The sequence below is a fragment of the Panthera uncia genome (assembly GCF_023721935.1).
Source record: "Panthera uncia isolate 11264 chromosome C1 unlocalized genomic scaffold, Puncia_PCG_1.0 HiC_scaffold_4, whole genome shotgun sequence".
In the NCBI taxonomy this organism is placed as follows: domain Eukaryota; kingdom Metazoa; phylum Chordata; class Mammalia; order Carnivora; family Felidae; genus Panthera; species Panthera uncia.
In genome coordinates, this window is record NW_026057585.1 from 89,493,245 (window position 1) to 89,511,153 (window position 17,909).

Genomic DNA, 17,909 nt, shown 5'->3' on the forward strand with positions numbered 1-17,909 from the left:
CTCTCCCTCTCCCTCTCCCTCTCCCTCTCCCTCTCCCTCTCCCTCTCTCTCCTTCTCCTCTCTCTCTCTCTCTCTCTCTCTCTCTCTCTCTCTCCCTCTCCATCTCTCTCTCTCCTTCTGCCCTGTATCCCACTTGCGTTCTATCTCTAAAATTAAAGAAAATTTTAAATAAAATTTGGTATTATCTAATAGCCCTTTGGAAGGTTGTGGCAACTTTTTCAATCAGATTTACATGTGCACACACACACATGCACAGTATTGAATTTATTAGGCTTTATGTCAGAATTTGTTTCAGGTGAAGGAGGAGTCTTAGGAGGAATAACCTTTCATCTCAGAGTTATATGTAAAGTGCTCAGAATAGTGCCTAAAACATAGTAAGAGCTATAAATGTTTTCTGTTTTAATTCTTTTCCTTGGCTTAAGTTCATTGCCGTATGTGGCAAAAATTAAAAATCCTTGTTAGTTTTTTACATACTTATATTTTAAAAATGATCACATCTGATCCTATGATGCTGTGTTAGTGTGTCCTGTCTTGTAATGGAATTTACTCTCAGATTTTTATCTTTAATTATCCACATCACTGTTTCTTAAATAGTTATTATGATCTTAAAGGTTATGTTTGAGGCACAAAGACTATTTTGATTGGCTTGTCTTTACTGGCATTCTGTTAACAGTTAACATCTTTTGCTAGTTGTTTCTGTTGTGTTCTTATTTCCCTAAGTTAATATAAAGGGATCAGTGTTCATTGAAACATAAAAGTAATGAAGGGGTGCCTGGGTGGCTCAGTCGGATGCCCAGCTGACTTCAGCTCAGGTCATGATCTCCTGGCTCTTGAGTTCGGGCCCTGCATCAGGCTCTGTGGCTGACAGCACAGAGCCTGGAGCCTGCTTCCCATTCTGTGCCTCCCTCTCTCTGCCCTCTCCCCACTCACTCTATCTCTCTCTCAAAAAATAAGCAAGTAAGCAAATAAATAACATTAAAGAATAAAAAAAGAAGAAACATAAAAGTAATGAAAATGAGAATGCAAGTAAACTTGGACAGTGAACTGATAGCAGCTTCAATATAAATTATTCATGTATATATCCTTGGAGAAGTAAGTCTTTGTGATACCTTTGAAGGTATTACAAGAGAAAGGAGATGAAAAACCAGTGACAACCACTGAAATGATATTTCACTGATCTGTCCTGAGTTCTCTCTTCATTTGATGTCATGAAACTTGTTTATAGAATGTTCCTATTCAAATATTTGTGTTATTTTTCAAGAAAGTATAGTAGTAAATGAAACAGGTTATCCCAGAATGACTTGATCAGTAAACTTGTTGAATTGTGTCATTAGAAATGCAGAAAAGCGATAAAAAGCACAGCAGCAGCTTTCACAGCTGCGCCCTTCACAGCAGCACCAGGTACAAGTTAGGTATATCATTCCTAGGAAATTTGTAAAACCAGGCATAAAGAGTGAAATAACCCTCTGAGAGAAAGCCAAGTGAGCAATTGCCAAACTTCCTTTATCAGTGCCTCTGGTAAAATCACATACAGCTAACGGCACAATGGCGGACATAGTGAAAGAGGAATCACTTCTGTGTGTGGCTTCATCAGATGTTATGTGTGCTTTGCATTTACATGAAAATTTGTAGAATATGAATCTGCTCTTGGCGTACATACAATTTGAGTAGAAGAAGAACTTGATTATGTGTTTGTCTGTTTAAAAGAGCAATTTCAAGCTAAAGGAAAAGAAATTCTTTTATTAATAATCATTTTAAGAGCAATGATACAATCCCAGTATTGACAGGGAACCAGCAATTTGTGTTGCCAGGAGTGGTGCTATTAACGAATGAAAGAACTTGTGCCTGAATGGTAATTCACATGCTGCTTTTTCAGTTAATTGTAGGTGTGTTGTCTTAGATGGCTCCAGTGTTGAAGATATTTGTGAAAATTTTGAATAAGGTCAAAAATGGCCAGGATGCAAATTTTCAGCATCCTCTGTGGAAAGGAAAATGGGCTGTTCTTCCTTTCTGTAGTACTCTAGCTGTGAGAGGATGAAATTCTCACCCAACTTTTTGAAGTATAGAAGGAGAGGACATTTCTTTATGTTTTTATAAGTCCTACATCTCAATGGTGTATTTAGAATCTTGATAGTCTGAAGCTTATGCTTCAACCAACACCAACTGTTGAGAATAAAGTGTCAAGATTCCCTAAAACCAATAAGCCTTGCCACTGAGAATATGAATTTCTTAACAGTTGGTCACTTTCTTTAATTTGATAAAGAATGAAATTGATGTTGTATTTTACAACTGTATCCAAATGTTGTAATTGAACTCGATGAAATAGTTTTCAAATTTGAGTGCAGCCAGAGTTAGTAAGAAATCCATTCACCATTCTTAAATTGAAACTGTAAACTTGAATTAGAAAGTTAACTTTAAATTTAACTTTACGTTAAATTTTACGTAAGTTAACTTTACGTTAACTTTACGTTAAATTTACTCCAGCCTTCCAGAGTTTGAGTATGAAACGTACATATGTAAACTTAGTGTTTGAAACGGTGCTAAAAATTATCTTTGATGAGAAACCATGGATAACTCTTGGGTCATATCTGATGCAGTTATCACCTATTTGATAGATGTGAGATACTCGCAGTCATAATTTTCAATTTGTGGCCAGACTGAGTAGAACTATAGTGAAAAGGGAAATTGACCTGATCTGGAACCTTAATGTCAGTTATAGAGATGGGTATAATTAGGTTACCATATTGGAAGATTGCAAACTATCCTCTTCATCCAGTAAAAAATTGTTTTTTTTTTCCCATTGATGTTATTGCGTTTTCATTATTTGAAAGTTATGATGAACTTTTCAAAGATTTTATTTTTTTATATGATCTCTACTCCCTAACGTGGGGCTTGATCTCATGACTCTGAGATCAAGAGACACATGCTCCACTGATATAGCCAGCCAGGGAGGGGCCCTTCAGCCAGTTGCTTTAAATTGTTAATCCCAGCTAAACTTTCACTAAAAGGTCAGCAGATGCCAAAAATTGTAGAATTGTCTTTTAAAGCAAAGTTAGAATACTTTCTGGAGGTATCATTTACTTATTTACCTTGGATAACACACTCGAAATTTCTTTTTTTCTTTCTTTCTTTTTTTTTTTTTTTTTTTTTAGAGTTTATTTCTTTTATTTTGAGAGAGAGTACATATGAAGAGGGGAGGGGCAGAAAGAGAGAGAATCCCAAACAGGCTCCATGCTGTCAGCAAAGAGTATGATATGGGGCTCGATCCTATGACCCTAGGATCATGACCTGAATTGAAATCAAGAGTTGGATGCTTAACCAACTGAGCCACCCAGGCACCCCAACACTAGAATTTTCTGATCCTTGATTTCACGTGTAAAATTGGCACCATGGTGATAACACATGAATGACCATATAGTAAAAGTGACGTTACCTCATTTAATCTTAGCAACTTCCTTATGAGGTAGGTGTGTTATTTCTTTTTACATTCATAGGAGAGGTGAGTTACTTGCCCAAGTAAGTGGCAGTTCTTAGTATTAGAATTCAGGTCCTGTGTCCATTGCTTTTGCTAGTATTTCATTTTAAACATGTTACACGTATTGTTTTTTTCTGAAGTCAGTAGCATGTAGAATATTAGTCTGTAGCATTTAACATGGGTTTATAATAAAAAGTTTATATTCCTTTTTCAGAAGACTTGTGGTAAGTTAGTAGATATAACCACTTAAGTCACGCTTTTTTCCAACTTTCTGTAGATTTTTATGTAAAAATTAAAAAAAGGTCCTATAAAAGGATTAAGGTGTAAGCAGTGGAAGAGAACAGCAATAACATAACATAACCGTTAACCTCGTGAACTGCTGATTTGTTCTGGGATGTCTTCCTCAATGGTTTTCTTTGCTCGTGGGGTGGGTACTTTGGAAAGCTCATCACAGCAGTAACAATTTCTTTCAGCCATGTTTGATTTTGTTTGTGGCATGATCTGTCCATTTCAGAAATAGATGAATTGATAGTGAGCGCTCTTTGTATTTCAGTTATCAAATAATTGTACCTAGTCATTGGTTTGCAGATGTCTCCTTATCAGGTTTTAGGTAACCTGTCGCAGATGCTGCTCTGATCGTGAATTGCTCCATATTGTGGTACAGATAGAAACCACACTAATGAATACATCTGTCAATTTCTTTTTAATAATTTGAGTTACCATGCCATATATATTCAAAATATGATATTGTTACTGCCATTTTTTGACAGACCCCATATCCCTCTGGACAGAATGCAGGTCCAACCACGTTGGTATACCCTCAAGCCCCTCAGACAATGAATTCACAACCTCAAACCCGTTCTCCGGTAAGTAAGCAGAAGCTTGTTCTAGATAATATTTTCCATCTAAGTTTGTGTTTTTAATAGCTTGGGTTCCTTTGGCTAATTTTTTTTCTCATTTTTAGATATTTGTTCCAAAGCCAATTTATTTTATTATTATTATTAATCATTATCATCATAATATTACTATTATCGGTTAGCATTGCATTTTCAGACCTTTAATAAAAGGAATAATTTAAATTAAGAAAAAGAAGAAATGGAGCTTTATATCTTCTTTTACTTTCCTGTGGCATGATATTAAAAAAAATCTGGTTGCATTCAAGTTCACTTCATTTCAGCTCTTAATTTGTTATACTGTTGAAAATTCAGAAAGAGAGTAAAGCACAGTGATTTTAGAAGTAAATTAAATTTCATTAATTAGACGCAAATTCTGGTGGTTTGGGAAGTAATAGTTCTAAATCAGTGTCACTAGGTCAGTTCTAATCATTTGACAGTTTGGACATATGCATGACATACACCAGTGGTGTATTTGTTTTTTCAGATGGTAAATAAATTGTCATACAAATTAAAATGCTATCATCCTCTTTGCTCATCCTTTACAAGGATTGCAATAAATATTGCAAAGCCTGAGAATTTATTCAAGGTTCATCCTTCTGTTTCACAAAAGTATATAGTGGCTTCAGCTGTCCATTCCTTAGAACGTCGTTTCCTGCCCTGCATGATTAGATTTTGCCAGAAGGTGCTTCTGTAACATCTCACATTGTATCTCACATCCCTACTTGTATCTCAGCTCTGTGTTTTCCTCAGAATACAGGTATCTTCTTTTGGTTCCCCACCCCTGCTTTTTTTTGCCTGTAGTACTGGAGTATTTCATTGCATTGGCTTCTATTCATTTGGTTTTATGCATGAACTGAGAAATGTTGAAATGTATGAAAGATTGCTCAACGAACTAGAGATCATAGGCTGCACCAAAATATAATCTCTTTCTTACCCTCTTTCTGTCTTCCTTTTCCCTGTTGTCCTCTTCTCCAATACCTGTTCTTAGATCCTGGTTCTCCCCAGAGGGTGGAAGAACCATTCTAAAGAGGTGGGACTTTGGTCCTAGTTGCCTGTTTGCTTGTCTCTTTTTTTGCTGAAATGATCAACAAGATGTCTGATGCAAGTTGTGTTCAGAGAGCGGTTTGGGGATGTGCATACTTTACTACTTGGAGTGGGCCTGAGATCTCACCAGGTTAATTTTAGATAGGCCCTGCTTATAGTCATTAAACATGGGACATTATGGTAAGCTCTTATTGCAAAGAATTCTATGGCCCTGTTCACCCCCACCCCCACCCCCATTTATAATTATTGAAAGAAAAAAAATTTACATGGTTAGAACTGGCGCAAAACCTGACTGAAGAGCTGCATCTCTAAACCAGTTTTTTTGACAGCCCAGCAGAACAGTGCCAATACATTGCACAGACAACTGGAAGAGGAGGAAGGTTTTGGAACAGACTCCCGTTTACAGGTCCTTGGCTGGAAGAGGCTGGATAAAATACTGCATTGTAAGCAATATAACAAACTGTACTTCTTGCAGGCAGTGGTGCCTCTGGCACTCATTATTTTTGACCACATCCATTTATTGGCTGATGAACAGAAATGCTCTGATGGCTTCTTCTCTGAAAGTCTAACCTAGCATGGCAGTTTCTGCCAAGCATAGTGGGGAAAAGAATAACAAATTGGGTGGGTCTTCTTGATTGGGAATTAGACAGGAGTAATTTGGGGTTTAGATGTTTCTTTATTTTAAACTCAAAGAGGGATATCCCTTTCAGATAAATTTGATTTTAAAAGATAAATTTCAACGCTTCTTTTTCCCTCTTTCCATTTTATAATTGAATATCAAAGAGGAAATTGTCTGTAGTTGTCAGCCATTTTTCTGTGGTCATAAACTCTTCAGATACTATCCTCTATGCAATTTTTGCCATCTGCTCTGCTAGTGACCATTACCACCCCCATTACTAAAAACCACACACATAACATTCCATTACATATCCCAAAACAAGTGCAAGACTAGCAAACCCAAGACTACTCTTGCTTGTTGTTTTGGGTCCAGTTTTCTTTATTTCATTTGTGTTGGTGCTGGGAGGGTGAAGATGGGATATGGAATTTGGCAGGATTGCATTTTCTTTTTACATCCCAAGTTGCCATAGTCTAGTCTCATCCATCCCACAGCTATCCCAACTGGTGAGGAGAGGTAAGCTGTTGCACTAAGGAAGGGACCCTTTCCATGGCTTTGTAGAGCAGCTAAAGCTTACTCCATTCTATTTCTGCATTAATGGGCCATTGGCAATTGCACAGTTTAGGCTATTCTGTTCTTCCCTGGACAGCTGCCTTTGCAATCCAAGTGGCTTCAAGTGGCCCCTGCCCTCTTTCAGGTTATCTTTTTGTCCATATTTCTATTTGATGCCTGGTATCTTAGCTAAATTCATATTGTTGAAACTCTTGTTTAAAAGCAAAAACGTACTGATTAGTTACCTATCTGTCCCGTTTTCTGGTTGTACTGGAACTCTTTAAACAATAGTTTATTTTTAAATAGCCTCTAAAATAGTGAAGCTATTAAATGCCTAATTGGAAGAGGGGTAACAGTTTGTTTTTTTCAGTAACCTGTATCCACTGGTTATTTTTCTGTTCTGTAGTGCTAAGTGCCAAAGATACATCAGTGTTATGTTGGCCATGCCCTGTTGCCAACTGTGCACAGAAGAGTGAGTGAGTGAGTGAGTGGGTGGGTGGGTGGGTGGGTGGCATTAACATTGGATCCAAGTTCACAGAAAGCTGCTTTCTTTAATATCTACAGTCCTCACCATCTTAAAGACCCCTCGTAAGAGGAAAAAAAAAAAAAAAAGAAATGAATGTGTCTATTTTTAATATGAGCCAGCAGCGACTACAGTTTGTTCTGTTGCTTACAGTTACCCACAGGACTAAGACTATTGTCATTCCAAATGAAAAACTCAATAGCCAATGGTGACTAGTGCAAAATAGACTAGGGTACTTTCCCACTAACTTGTGTTGGTTGTTTTTTTTGTTTTGTTTTGTTTTTGTTTTGTTTTTTTGTTTTTTTGAAGTATATGTGTAATTTTATAAGGTACTCCTCTTGTTCATAGAAAGTTATCTTTTGACTGGACCTTCCAAATACATGAAGTTGCAACTTTTATTTTAGAGCCTTAGAAATGGGATCTTTCTGTGGAACAGTGATAAGACAGGTACTGCTGTACTCAGGTTAATTTTTTAACATGGCCCTTCTTTCCCATTTTCTTCAAAAGTGTCATGAAGAAACATCTCACTTCCACCCCCCCCCCCTACTTTCATACCACATGGGTGGTATTGCCTATTCTTGAAACTTGATGTCCATAGTAGAGGTATGATCTGCTTTCTTTTCATAATTGGAAAACTGAAAATAGAAGACCTCGGTTTCTGTGAAGAGAAAATGTTCTGCAAGAAGAGTATAGCTGCCATTGTCATCATTCTGAAAAACGATTTTACAATAATTCACAAATATAATGGCTGACCTAACACAGTCTAATCATGTAGGTCATCAAGAACTCATTAAGTTATGCTGAATAACTTCAAAATGTGTTTAAAACACATTTCATTACTTGAATAATAGGTGGTGTTTTAGTCTCCAGGGTGAATTCTTGGTAGAGCAGTCTTCAGCCATCTCCTACTCTGTGGTATGTGCTCCACTGCACGTAGTTGAAAATTATTTACGTGAAATAATGGCAGTTGGGGAAATAATTCCAAATCTTTTGCACATAATTTGAATTCTGAGTCTGAGGGATTGTTTCCTAGTTAATCTTTAGTCTGATTCACCTGTAGTGATGAGTCGACAGAAGGATGGCTCTAGTCTAGGAAAGAAAATAATTGAAGACGTAGATTTTAGGTCCTTAAATGTATTAAAGTAAAGCCTTGTGTGGTTTGCTTTTCAAAACCACTTTGTAAATACTTTGTTTTCACTACTAAAGAGGGTGGTTAATATTTATTATTTAGATAGTTAATGCATTAGTAGCCAGTCCAGACACTATGTCCTGAAAAGTTTTCTCTGTCCTTTTTAGTAAAATCACATTGGAAGGAAAGTTAATGCTCTGATGAAGAGTTATTTGATCTTAGAGGTTTAGTATGTAAAATTTTATGGGTGGAAGACCTTTTTCTTTCATTCTAAGTTAGGGAAATTAGGTGTTGGAATATATATTATCTGCTTTCAAGCACTGTATTTAGCTAAGGAGTTATATTCTGTTTTGTTTTTATTCTCAGTATCAGATAGCAGTAGGTGCATATGTACAGTGTTGTGCTGTTGTGTATAAACAGTGATTGAGAGATTTGACTTCTTTCACTCTTTTTTCTTCTTGAGCTGATAATAGTACCACTTTGATTAATCATGTTGGAGAGTGATATTCTTTACCAGCTGTTTGCTTTGGTATGCCTGATACTAAACTTTACTAGTTAATTGTATTTAAATATATATATAGTTATTTATATATTTAAATACATATTTATATATTATAAATATGTTTATATATTTATAGATATATAAATGAATTTTTTTTTAAGAAATAAAGGAAGATACTGAAATTTCCATTTCATGTATGAGATACCCCATTAAACTTAAGTAAATTTGAAATCAGTCCTTTAACATTCTTTATTTCCTGTTGGACATTTTAATTACCTCCTGGCTATTTCTTGTAATATAAAAGCTTTTCTCATTTCCTCCAGCTATATCAATTGCATAAGCATACTTGACTTTTTCATGTTTGTCTTAATATAACCACTTAGTATTTCAGACTTTCTTTTTATTTTAGGGTTTTTTTTGTTGTTGTTGTTGCTTTTAATTATTCCTATCAGAAGGATACCCTTACGTGCCTAACAGCTTAGCTGTTTCTCTCCCAGCTGATAAATGACAAACTATACCTGGTAGTGGTGTTAACCTGTTGAATCTTAGTACCTGTCTGTCACTGTCCTGCAGCAAAGCTTTGACTGTTTGTGTTGTTTTTTTTTTTTCGTGGGTTTTTTTCTTTTGGCATATTGTGTGACATTTTGGTTTTTGTTGTGGTGTTTCTGACTCTTTGTGCCTTTCCTTTTGTGTTTGTTTTCCCTCCTTTTCTCAGTTTGCAGCGGGGCCTCGACCTGCCCATCATCAGGTACTGTACCCTTGCCCCTTCACTATCACCCGTAATACTAGGCGGGGGTGCCAGTAGCTGCTGACTCTGAGAATGCTGCCGTTCCAGGGGCCGCTCCGCTGCTCTCTCCAGGAGCTGCAGCCTCGTGGGGTCCTCTTCTCATCCTTCACTAACCTCACAGCACTCTGTGCTAACAGACCCATTCCCTTCTGTTTATGGGAGTTTTTTCCCCTCAAAATAATTGCTCTGAATGTAGAGAACCCTGACATTTTTTTGATAAATTAAACCCCCCCCCCCCAGATTTTGTGGGTATCTGGACTGTTTACATTTAACTGAGTGGAACAGGCAACATTCTAAGGGTTTTCTGTTAACATTCTGATGTAACTTGTATTGATGTGTATAAAATAGCATTAGTATTTCTAAAACCACTTACTCTCAGTTGCTAACTGAAATCTAATATCCAGTTAACAATAATATATATTCATTTGCTGCATAGAGAATTATCCTTAGCCTGTTGGTTCTTTTAAATGAAGTGATTGTTTAAATTAATATCCAAAAATGTATCCACTAACACTAATTTATTTAGCAGGAATATACTAGAGGAGGTGGTTTGGGGAGAAAAAGACTTTTACAGGGCTTTTCCCTCCGAGTAGTTTTTGATAGAGTGTTCTGAAACGTTTTCTTCTGCTATAGTAGAAAGGGCATAGACTTTAGAGTTGTACAGATCTGGGTTCTTATTACCACCATATTATCATGTAACCAGCTGTTTTAACCAGATCTTTTTCTGAGCCTCAGTTCCCTCCTATGTAAAATGGGGATAAATACCCTTTACATTAGAGATAAGATTCCTAAGGCATCTGACACAAAGTAAACAGTCAATAAGTGGTAGCTGTTTTTAATATTATTATGCAATAGAATATGGTTTGATAAAGCAAGAGAAAAGTTACCAGTGTTTACCTGTGTTATCATAGTTAGAATTCTTACTACTGAGTAAATGGACATTGTTTCATTAAAGGATTTCTTTGTCTACCCGTGATTTAATACCAGGCTCTGTTTCTCAAAATACAGTCTTTCCAAGTTAGAGGATGTAAAAGCCAAGCAAAATCTGAGATTCCAAAGACACTTTGCAGGAGAACTCAGAGGTGATTGTATGAAATGGACGGCAGTTCTTTGGATTAGATGAAGAAATAAAACTCGGGTAGTTTTTAGTATCAACAGACAGTATTGTTAAAGTACTTGAAGAGCTTGGAATTTCGTGTCAACTAGACCTAGGTTTGACTCTTCTTTATTAACTGAGTGGTTTGGGGTAAGTTATTCACTGCTCTCAGCCTTTGTTTTCTCGTTTGTGAAAGGGGCACTGTATTAATACCCATCTTAGGACTGATAGGAAGAGTAAACGAGGGAGTGCAAGTAAACTGATGAGCAATGTTTAGCACATACCAAGAATATATGGGGTAAGATTACTAATAATTAAAAAAAAAAGATAATCTCTTAAGTTAAAAAGATTGATTATTAATTTTAAAAATGTGTAGTCGAGGACCATAGAGGTCAGGCTTAAATTTTAGTCAGGGATCAATCCAGTAAGACCACTAACAGAAAAATCTGGGATATCTCTGTTCAAGAAGTAGAGTAGAAAGAAACTGTTGTTTAAGTAAAAACAGTTTTGAACTCCTTCATATAAGGCTAAATGTTTCTATTATTTCTATTCAATAGTGATGGTCCTCAAATGGGGATGTTGTATTTAAGCCTTTACAAATAGTCTTTTTTGGGAAAATCTGTCTTCTGAAATCTCGTCTGAGAGCCTAAAGTCTTATGATATGCTTTGTCGTTCTTCCATTTCAAAAACCAAGGAAAACTTTAAGGAGTCTTGTGACAAGAGGTTGATTTCAGTTCTAAAATCATTTTTCATGTGTAATAGGACTCACTCAAAAAAGTATTGGCAGATTGGTCCTTTATCTAGCTATAGGATGATACTTGTGAAATTATGGCATGTTTTAACCATTAAAAAAACTGGAATCATGTATGTGTGTATACTTATTACTTATTCATCCACAAGGAAGATAATGACTTCCTGACACTAGTTCTTAAAGATAGATTCTTGAGATGCAGCATAAATACAGAGCATTGCTTTTGGATACAAAAACTTTAGGTATCTGGGTGTTTTTACTCTGGCATTCCCCTCTTTCTAAATACCAGTTAGAATTTTTTCATTACACCACAGAGAATTAAGTAAGGAAATAATGTGACTTTGGTTGAGGCAGTAGCAGTAATGAGTGACCTTGGAGAACTAGAGGAGGGAGGGGCTTGGTGTTGAAGTGACGACTGCTGAGCAGGCGCTGGCTGAACCAGTATTAACGGCATAGAGCATGTTAGAAAGAGTTTGCTCTTCTGTGTCCATAGATGTACAGACTAGTTTGGTTTGTTTCACTGTGGAATAGATATTGGCATTTTGGGTGGGATCACCAGTTATGAAAAACTTCCCTGTAAATTGCAGTTCATTTGGCAACCTTAGGGCTCTAAGTGCCAGTAGGATTCCCCCAGTGACAATTAAAAAACGAAACAAAAACACCTTCATACATTTCCAAATAACCCCAGTGGAGGTGATACTGTTTCTCATTTGAGAATCACTGGCTGAAGTCGGTATTTAAAATGATCTCCTCAGATCTAACATCAGTTAGAGGTTCATAGAGGAGATGCTCATAAGACAAAACCGTATGTAGAGACTTGTATAGTGAAATCAGTACAGTGAAAAACATCGAGTGGTTTACAGAGAATACGTTTTTAAAGGGAAAACATCTGTGTCCTATATTAGTTTTGGTTTGTTGTGAATTGAAGGCACAAATGGTTTTTTTCAGTTATGGTGGTTTCCTTTGACCAGAAAGCATTAAATTGAGAGTTAGAATTAGTGAATATGTTTCTCACTTTTCCTTTATCGCATTGCATTGTTCATCAGTGGCTCCCTTTCTGATCACATATCCTTTCATGCTTTGATCTTTTTTCAGAAAATAATTTGATTGATGCTGGATGATGTTCCTATGATTGCTGTTTCTAAAGTCCAACAGTAAATACATAACTTTTTGTGAATGCTTAGTAACAATTGTTTCTCTGAACATTATGAAGAAAATAAGTACTGTTGTTTCGATAAGCTAGTTACGGGTAATTGCTTGTGAAAAGAAAACATGATTGTCCAGGCTAGTAATCTAGGATATATATATATAGATATATATAGATATATATATATCTATATATATCTATATATATATTTTTTTTTTCTTCTTTGTAAAGTGAAGTACCTGAATTGAAATGAAGCATGTAAGATTTTGGATAGCAAATCTTTTTAGTTTAATAGAGCCAAGAAACTGTTACAGAATGTATTTCTTGGGACTACTTTTATTTAGAATATGTTTATGTGTGGCCAGCCAGTGTTCTTATTTAGTCCTTCTAGTCAGGGATACCATGCTCTAGTTAGAATTATGTCAGCCATGTCTTCTTCCAGTATCATTAGTTTTTGGCTTTTGCAGAAATTCTTCAGGTTAATTAGGATGTTCTTTTCTTTTTGGCATTCTGCAGTCTGAAGACAGCTTTAGATTAGAATAACAGTTTTCTTCAAGGGTAAAAGAAGTACTAAGTAATTTTATATGCGAACACCCTTGGCTTGAGAAATATGTCAACTATTTTTACTCTGGTGTTTGAAAATCCCAAGGTAATTAGAAACTGAAAGAACAGAACAGAACGTACACTCATAAGTAAAACAAGTCACTTGGTATAATGTAGATTCGGACTTGTGTTATTTTCATGTTTGGTAGCTGAAATTTGTGTAGTTGTGGTTTGAAGTTACTTGTGTTCCTGTCCTTATTTTACTTTTGGGTTTCACAACAGAGATCAAGTGTTGGTTTTATACTACGGCTGAGTAGTCTTTGCATTTTGAGAAAGACCAGGAAATTGGTATTTAAGAGTGTTCATAAAACAAAAAATATTCTGCGGTGTGTCGATAAATGATTTTAGTTCACATAGTATTCACAAGTGTTGGAGAATATGCCATATTCAGAGCAATTGGAGTTAGTATAAACAAATAAAAGCTTCATAAAACATAATGGTATTGGGCATCAAGGAAATATGTTACCTGGTGGCCAGCATTGAAACTGTGTGTGTGTTTTCCTGTTGTAGTTCTGTTCTTGTTGCTAAAAGATTAAAAGAAAACAGCTGGCTTATGTTGTTGTTGTGTTGTGTTTTTTTCCATTATGACCCTTAAAGGTTTTTGTATTCAAAGTTGTGCTATATATTTGAAGTCTTAGTTTCTGGTAGAGAAATACTTGTATTGCTCTAGGCAGTTTCTTAAAGTTGCAAAGTAAAATAAATGAAGGCTTAGGGCTTGCCTCTGGGGCCAGACCTGGCATATCAGAGTTTAATGGATATTACTTAGAAATCAGATCAAGCATTTATGCAGTCTTATGACCAGTGCTTAGATTTTTCAGAGTTTAAGTCAGTCATGGGCAATTTTATCTGGTGCCATACTCACAAAAGCCTTGTAAGGTTACAGCAGAGATAGTAAAGAAAATATAGGTTAGAAGTTGGCATAACGGGGAATCTTAGCTTTACTGCAAAATAACTTTGAGCATCAGATTTCTTATCTGAGAAATGATAAAACGTGCTCATAAATGATAAAGTATTGAAGTATTACAACAATAGCACCTATTTCCTAAGGGTGTTGTGAGCATCCCAGTGCCTGCCTGTCACAATCCCTTGCACATAATAGATCCTTGGTAAATGTCAGTTTTCTTTAGCAATAAGACAGCCTGCCTTTCTTCTCCCTTTTCTCAGCCTATTTTTACCTATGAGTAGAGTGTTCTACAAGGATGTTCCTTTCCCAGACTCTACATTATGATCAGACAGAACACCTTCTGTTCCTGACAGAATCCTTAGGGTTTTGTGTTTTTTTTTTTGTCTGCCATCTGACGTAATCCTCTAGGGCAGTACTTTTCTAATAGAACTTTCTGTGATGGTGAAAACGTTCTGTGTCTGTACTGTTCACTATAGTAGCTACTAGCCACATGTGGCTATTGAGCACTTGAACTGTGCAATGCAGTTGAACTGAATTTTTAATTTAATGTTAATTTAAGTAATCAAATATGGCTAGTGGCTATTGTATTGGAAAACTCAGCTCTAGGGTTTACATCTTCTAATTCTTAATGAAATGTTGAAGTATGTGATACTGGCCACATGCAGGGAAGATACACAAAGAATTTAGAATGTAATAGCCTTCATTATAAATTATTGTCAGTCAGTAGAATCTCTGGTTGATACTTGAGTGATATCCCATTATGTGGACTCTTTACTGCTTGTCCTTTTGTAACTTGCCAGAAAATCATAGCACTGTTATTTTCTCCAGAGTACTTCAGAATTTTTGAAGATATTAACCTAGAAAACTCATAATTGCAAATCTTACTGTTCTTCCAGGAGGCTGAACAATAAATTGCAGAAAGCTAGGTGTTTCAGAAGCATATTTTCGATACGGTTTTTATTGCTTTTGCAAGTTAGTATTCAGTAGTTTTTTTTCCCGCGTGGGAACTAATGTGATTGAATATGATTTTTCTAGTTGCTAAAAATGAATAGGTAGTTTTCAGAGAACTTCTTTTTAAAACTTTTTTATGATATATGGAAATCTGTGACTTTTTTTCTTTCTCTTTTTTTAAGTTTATATATTTGTTTTGAGAGAAAGAACAGGGAGAGAGACAGAGACAGAATCCCAAGCAGGTTCTACACTGTCAACGTGGAGCCCGACTTGGAGCTCAAACTCCCGAACCGTGAGATCATGACCTGAGCCAAAACCAAGAGCCAGACAGTTAGCTGACTGAGCCACCCAGGCACCACCAAAGAACTTTTTTTTTCTTTTAAGTTTGTTTGTTTGTTTATTTAGAGAGAAAGAGAGAGAGAGAGAACATGCACACAGAGGGCAGGGGCAGAGAAAGAGGGAGAGAGAGAATCCCAACCAGACTCCGCTCTGTCAGCACGGAACCCTCGAACCGTGAGATCAAGACCTGAGGCAAGAGTCGGATGCTTAACTAACTGAGCCACCCAGGCGCCCCATGAGAACTTCGAGGTATTATGTAGATTTTAGAGATCCCCTTGTCTTTTGATGATTTTAGAAAGGGGAATTCATGAGAAGTGATATAATTACCAGCATCTTCAAAAAACAATTATTACTAATGTGTCCAGGAAACTTTTGGTAATGATATCATTATCACATCTGTAGAAGGATTTTCTAAGAGGTAACATTTTTCCTCTGGCTTCTAGAATGTTTCAGTGGAAGTCTGCTATCACAAGTACTCTAAATTTAGCCTCTCTTTTAAATGTGCCTTAGCCCTTTGGAGCTTCCCAAAGTACTACCTCAAATGAGGGCTGATGCTTTTCTTTGCCATCCTCTTGGTGTATTAGTAGACAGTTGAAAGATAAAAGACTTTTAACCCAGATTGAAATCCAATTTGGAGATACTTGTGTTATACACAATTCCTCCCTTCTTAACCTAGTCTTTTTCAGCATTTTCATCAGTGACTTGGTTAAATGATATGCCTGTCAAATTTGCTGATGCTTATGTGGTTTTGACATTGCATGATATATTCAGACTCTAGAAGTATCTCTACAGTCTGAAATGATGGGTTGAAATTTGCCAGTTAAATTTTTAATTTTTAAAAAAATTTTTATGTTTATTTATTTTTGAGAGAGAGAGAGACAAAGTGCAAGTGGGGTAGGAGCAGAGAGGGAGGGAGACACAGAACCAAAGCAGGCTCCAGACTCTGAGCCGGGAGCACAGAACCTGATGTGGGGCTCATACTCACCAACTGTGAGATCATGACCTGAGCCGAAGTTGGATGCTCAACCAGTTGAGCCACCCAGGCATCCCTAAATTTGCCAGATAAATTTTCAAAAGAACAATATGCAAGATTCCCTTGTATGTTCCTGTACAAGAACGCCTCTTTATAAGTACATACAAAAGTGAAGAGCATGACTTATTTTTAGGATATATGTAAAGAAGACTGAAGGGTTTTTAAAAGATTGTATGTAACTCAGTACCAGTCAGTAGTAAAATGTGGTTGACAGAAGGTCTTCTGTTGTTCTTGGTTTTATTAGTAGAAATGTAGTCAGCCAGAATCAGAGAGAGATGTTTCTCTTTCATTTAGCAACAGATACATATATTGAGTGAAGCCAGGTATGTTCTGGGAAGACGCCACCTGGATAGTTGTGTTTGGTTCTCTGTTTAGTCAGACTTGGAGCAGTGGAAACCTATTGAGAGAAACCTGAAGAGGGAATTCAGAATCTTGGTTCAAGGGATAGAACGTGGAGGGTAATGATTGGCTTTGAACAAAAAGTAGACGGTGTGAAAGTTGGCAGTGATGGCTGTCTTCAGATAACTTTAGAGATTGGTCACTTCCATGGTAGAAGGATTTGACGTTGATGTGATTTTAGGAATAATTATTGGACCAGAGGGTAGATGACAGAGAGAGAACTTTGGAGCCAGTAGAAGGGAAGACCTCTGCTGTGTCAGAACTCCATTTAACAATGAAATGGAACTGTGTCTTGGGTTGCTCAAGTTTCATAACCTCAAGGCCATTTCATATAAGAGATTTAAACTGTAGGTATGTGGTTAGATTAAATGGCCTGTACTGTCCTCACGTCCAGGTGAGTTTGATTCTTTTAATGATTCTTCATCACTCATTAGACAGGCAAAGGGATTCTGAAGCATTGCAAGCAGTTTGGGAAGGCCCATTCACACTTACACCTTCTTTTTCATAACCTGTGGTTTTCTGCCATGCCCACCCACAGATTTTAAATTTCCTGTCCCACTATTAAATCATAATCTAAATTCACAGTTGAATGGCTAGGAGAGAGTGCAAAAAAGAGAATTCATCTCTTTTTATATCTTTGTTTTTCCAGCCATTACACCTTTTCTAGTTCTATTGATACTAGAATCTTGTGTGTGTCTGCACACACATGCTGCGGGAGTGGGGAGCGAGGGAAGGAGGGTCGGAAGGAACTTCTTAAAGGGGAAAAATAAGCTCCAGATCGCCTGTCCCTGTAAAAATCTTAGTGCAGTGAGATTGAGTAAAAGTAGGTCTGTTAAATGTTGGTTGTACCAAGCATGTAAAAGCATATGAACAGGTACCAGTTACTTTAAGGGAGATAGAGAATTAGAAATCTTATAGGTAGAAGAAATTTGTTTTCCTGAAGAATAAGCATGAATTTGTGAAGTAACCGATGGAGCATTTTTCTTGCCAGGAATCAGTTCTGGTTGAGGGATTTGCACCCCTTAGTGCATTGGATAAAGGTCTCAACACATCCCTGCAGCCTTTGAAAAAATGTCTTCTGACTGACAGTTGTTGGAAAATATGAGGGGTCTTCCAGTTCGTGAGAAGTGGAGTGTGTAACAATTAAAGTTAGAGACCTAAA

The 17,909-nt window shown here is 36.6% G+C and overlaps 1 protein-coding gene across 19 annotated transcripts in view; it reads left to right on the top strand.

Moving 5' to 3' along the window:
* Nucleotides 1-17,909, top strand: part of EIF4G3 (eukaryotic translation initiation factor 4 gamma 3) — a 316,517-nt gene that overhangs the window by 154,423 nt on the left and 144,185 nt on the right. For 14 of the 19 annotated variants that reach the window (XM_049617900.1, XM_049617884.1, XM_049617888.1 and 11 more), the window contains 3 exons: nt 4,246-4,341; nt 5,745-5,858; nt 9,453-9,485. In XM_049617900.1, the coding sequence (XP_049473857.1) occupies nt 4,312-4,341; nt 5,745-5,858; nt 9,453-9,485 (177 nt within the window). In that variant the 5' untranslated portion in view covers nt 4,246-4,311. Of the gene's footprint in view, nt 1-4,245; nt 4,342-5,744; nt 5,859-9,452; nt 9,486-12,747; nt 17,142-17,909 lie in introns of those variants that run through there. The other 5 variants (XM_049617887.1, XM_049617893.1, XM_049617891.1 and 2 more) reach the window with 4 other exon arrangements.